Genomic DNA, 4,106 nt, shown 5'->3' with positions numbered 1-4,106 from the left:
GATTGATTGGCATGGCGTATGTCTTCATTTATCTAGGTTTTCTTTGATTTCTGTCATCAATGGTATATTGTACGTAGGATACAGATACTGTACTTATTTTGTTAGATTTATGCCATTAAATATCATTTATATCATGCATCCATGTATACATATTTCTTTTTAAAAACTATTATAAATGTTATTTAAAATTTTCATTTCCAAATGTTTATTACTAGTATATAGAAATATTATTGATTTTTGTCTATTAACTTTGTAACCTTGCCAAATTAAATTATGTCTTGAAATTTGTTTTTTAACACAAATTCCTTGAGATTTCCTACACAATCACATAATCTGAGAATAGGGACTCTTTTATATCTTTTCCCTCAATCTATATGACTTTCATTCCTTTTTCTCATGATATTGCACTGGCTGGGACTTCAATGTGACTTGGAATAGGTGTGGTAGGAGTAGACATTATTGCCTTGTTTCTAGTCTTAGAGGAAAAACATTCAGTCTTTCACTATTAAATGATATCATGTCACTTGTATAGTCACATATAAGTAATATGTAATATGTTATTACCTGTAGGTTTTTTAAGATGCCCTATCAGTTTGAGAAAGTTCCCTTCTTTTCCAGTTTGCTGAGGGTTTTTACCATAAATGTATGTTGAATTTTGCCAAATGCTATTTCTGCATAAATTATTATGTTCCTATGTTTTTTCTTCTTTAGACATTTTTTTTTCTCAGACAGCTGTGCTTTATTGACAATGTGCCACTCGGGCCTTGACTGTGTACTTCTGCAGCAGGTACAGCCTCTCCTTCTTGGTCTTCAGGTTCTCCTCGTGCTTGTTGAACCGGCAGCACATGGCACGTGTCTTCTTAGGCCACAGGTCCAGGGGCTTGTACTTCTTGCCCTTGTAGAATTTCCTGAGGTTCTCTTTCTGAGTCTGGTTAATAACCGTGAGAACACGTCCAATTTGCGGACGACTTAAATCTTAGAGAGCTTGGAGGCCACGCCGCCTGTCATTTTGGCGACGCGCAGCTGGGACAGCTCCACCTTCAGGTCATCCAACTGTTTCAGCAGCTCTTCCTTCTCGTGAAGGTCTGGAGCCTTGATCTTGGCCATTGCTGCGTAGGCCACCGCCGCTGCCTGCTCTGAGGGAAAGAGCTAGACAATTAATATGGTGGATTACATGTTTTAAATTGTGGGCTATTAAGTCAGCCTTGTATTACTGGGACAAACTGTTTGGTCATGATGTATTATTCTTTTTATATATTCCTGGATTTGATTTGCTAACATTTTATTGAGGATTTTTTGCATCTACGTTGGTTACAATACTGTTTTATAATTGTCTCACTGTCTTTGTATGATTTTGTTAGCAAAATAATAAAGTAGTTTGAGAAGTATTCCTCCTCTTCTAGTTTCTGACAAAGATTATGTAGAATTTGCATATATTTTTAAATTTTCTTTTCTTTTTTTTTCTTTTTTTTTTGAGAGGAAGTCTCGCTCTGTCACTCAGGCTGGAGTGCAGTGGCGCGATCTTGGCTCACTGCAAGCTCTGCCACCCCAGTTCACGACTTTCTCCTGCCTCAGCCTCCTGAGTAGCTGGGACTACAGGCTCCCGCCACCATGCCTGGTTAATTTTTTGTATTTTTAGTAGAGACACGGTTTCACCGTTTTAGCCAGGATGGTCTCTATCTTCTGATCTCGTGATCCATCCACCTCGGCCTCCCAAAGTGCTGGGATTACAGGCATGAGCCACCACGCCTGGCCTTAAATTTTATTTTCTTTATTTACTTTTTAGACTGAATCTCATGCTGTCAACCAGGCTGGAGTGCAGTGGCAAAATGGAGCCCTCCACCTCCTGGGCTAGTGATCCTCCCACCTTAGCCTCCTGAAGACCTAGGCCCACAGATGTATGCCACCATGCCCAGCTAATTTTTACATTTTTTGTAGAGATGGGATCTCTTGCTTTGTTGCCTAGGCTGGTCTTGAACTCCTGGGCTCAAGCAATCTTCCTGCTTCGGCCTCCCAGTGTTGGTATTACAGGCATGAGTCTCTGCAATTGGCCTTATTTTTTTTACTTAAATGTTAGGTAGAATTTACCAGTGAATCCATACAGACCTGGAGACTTCTTCTATAAAAAGCTTTTCAACTGCTGATTCAATTTCTTTAATAAATATAAGACTATTCAGGGTATCTGTTTCATCTTAGATGAACTTCATTATTTTTGGTTTGAGGAATTATTCTATTTCATTTAAGTTGTGGAATTTATGTGTATTGAGTCATTCATTACATTCCTTTATTATCCTTTTAATGTTTGCAGCATCTATGGTGTCCCTCTTTTATTCTAGATACTAGTAATTTGTGTTTCTTCTGTTTTTTTCTTTGTTAGTCTTGCTAGAGGCTTATCATTTTTACTGATTTTGTTTTAAAAACCAGCTTTTGAATTAATCGATTTTCTTTATTCTTCTGATTTAAATTTTATTGATCTGTGTTGTTATTTTTGTTATTTTCTCTATTCTTCTTGCATTGGGTTTATTTTACTCTTCTTTGTCTAGTGTCTTTAGGTGGAATAATTTGATTATTTTCTTTTTTTCTTGAGACTGAATCTTGGCTGGCATGCAGTGGTGCAATCTCGGCTCACTGCAACCTCCACCTCCTGGGTTCAGGCAATTCTCCTGCCTCAGCCTCCCAGGTAGCTGGGATTACAGGTGTGTACCACCACGCCTGGCTAATTTTTGTATTTTTAGTAGAGATGGAGTTTTGCCATGTTGGCCAGGCTTGTCTCAAATTCTTGACCTCAAGTGATCTACCCACCTTGGCCTCCCCAAGTGCTGGGATTACAGGCATGTAATTATTTAATGCTATACGTTTTTTAAAGCACAGCTTTAGTTGCATCCCACACATTTTGATTTGTTGTATTTTCATTTTTGTTCATTTCAAACTGTTTTCTAATGTCCCCTGACACTCCTTTGACTCATGGATTATTTAGAAGTGTGTTGCTTAACTTTAAAATACTTGGTGATTTTTCAGTTATTCTACATTATTGATTTCTGGTTAAATTCCATTTTGACTAGAGAACATATTTTGCATGATTTTAATTATTTTAAATTTGTTAGTGTTTGCTTTATGACCCAAGATACAGGTCAGAAGACCATTTCATATGCATTTCAAAACAATGTGTAGTCTGTGGCTCTTGGGTAGAGTGTTCTATAAATGTCAAATATGTCCAATTGATTCATGATGTTATTTGTGCCTTCTTGGTCTTTGCTCATTTTCTGTCTACTTGTTTGCTCAGTTATTGAGAGGAATGTTGAAGCCTCCAACTACAATTGTGAATTTGCCTATTTTTCCTGTTAATTCTGTCAGTTTTTGGTTCATGTATTTTGAAGCTCTGTTATTAAGTGCATAATAACAGGATTTAGGATTATTATGTTTTCATAATAGAATTATTATTATGTTTTCTAGGTGAATTGGCCCTTTTATTACATTATTATATAATGTCTCTCTTTATCTTTGGTAATTTTCTTTGCTCTGAAGTCTACTTTTTCTATTTTTAGTTGGCATTTAGCACATTGAAACAGAATGGTCCAAAGTGACAGAATCATTTTACATGCTTGCACTCCTTCTCCAGGAAATATAATGGAATCTTTCCATACTATTTTAAAGAGCCTTGATCGACAGGACTGTTTTGTAAAATGCACCCTAATTTAGAATAAATAATAATGGTGACTTAGACCTTCTCCATACCATATGTAGACTATGTCGTAGTAAAGTTCGTTCTTCCAACAAACATTTTTTGAAATGTCAACCATGAACCAACAGGCACAGGGTTGTGTGAGGGGATATTGAGAAAAAAAAAGGATATAATAGAAGAAGAAAGAAATAATAAAAAGAAACCTTTTTCCAGACCCTTCAGATGGACACAGTTCAGTACAAATAATTCTATTTCAGTGTGCTAAATGCCAAAAAAAAATAGTAGAATTACTATTAATAATCCCACTCCAGCCCTCTTTTGATTAGTATTTACATGCTTTTGTCTTATTTCTTTTTACTTTCAATTTACCTATATAATTACATTTAAAGTGAGTTTCTTATATATTGAGTACAGTTTGTTTGGT

General features: G+C 36.2%; 1 protein-coding gene across 1 annotated transcript; it reads right to left on the bottom strand.

The window, feature by feature from the left end:
• Positions 1-739: 739 nt before the first annotated feature.
• LOC129490750 (large ribosomal subunit protein uL29-like) lies at positions 740-1,107 on the bottom strand. The gene is given in 2 exon segments (XM_055294542.1): positions 740-957; positions 960-1,107. Coding segments are annotated over 2 exon segments (366 nt in total).
• Positions 1,108-4,106: the final 2,999 nt, after the last annotated feature.

The sequence above is a fragment of the Symphalangus syndactylus genome, chromosome 9 (genome assembly GCF_028878055.3).
Source record: "Symphalangus syndactylus isolate Jambi chromosome 9, NHGRI_mSymSyn1-v2.1_pri, whole genome shotgun sequence".
Classification (NCBI taxonomy): Eukaryota; Metazoa; Chordata; class Mammalia; order Primates; family Hylobatidae; genus Symphalangus; species Symphalangus syndactylus.
Note: the sequence above shows the minus strand (reverse complement) of the source record. Positions and strands in the feature narration are given on the sequence as shown.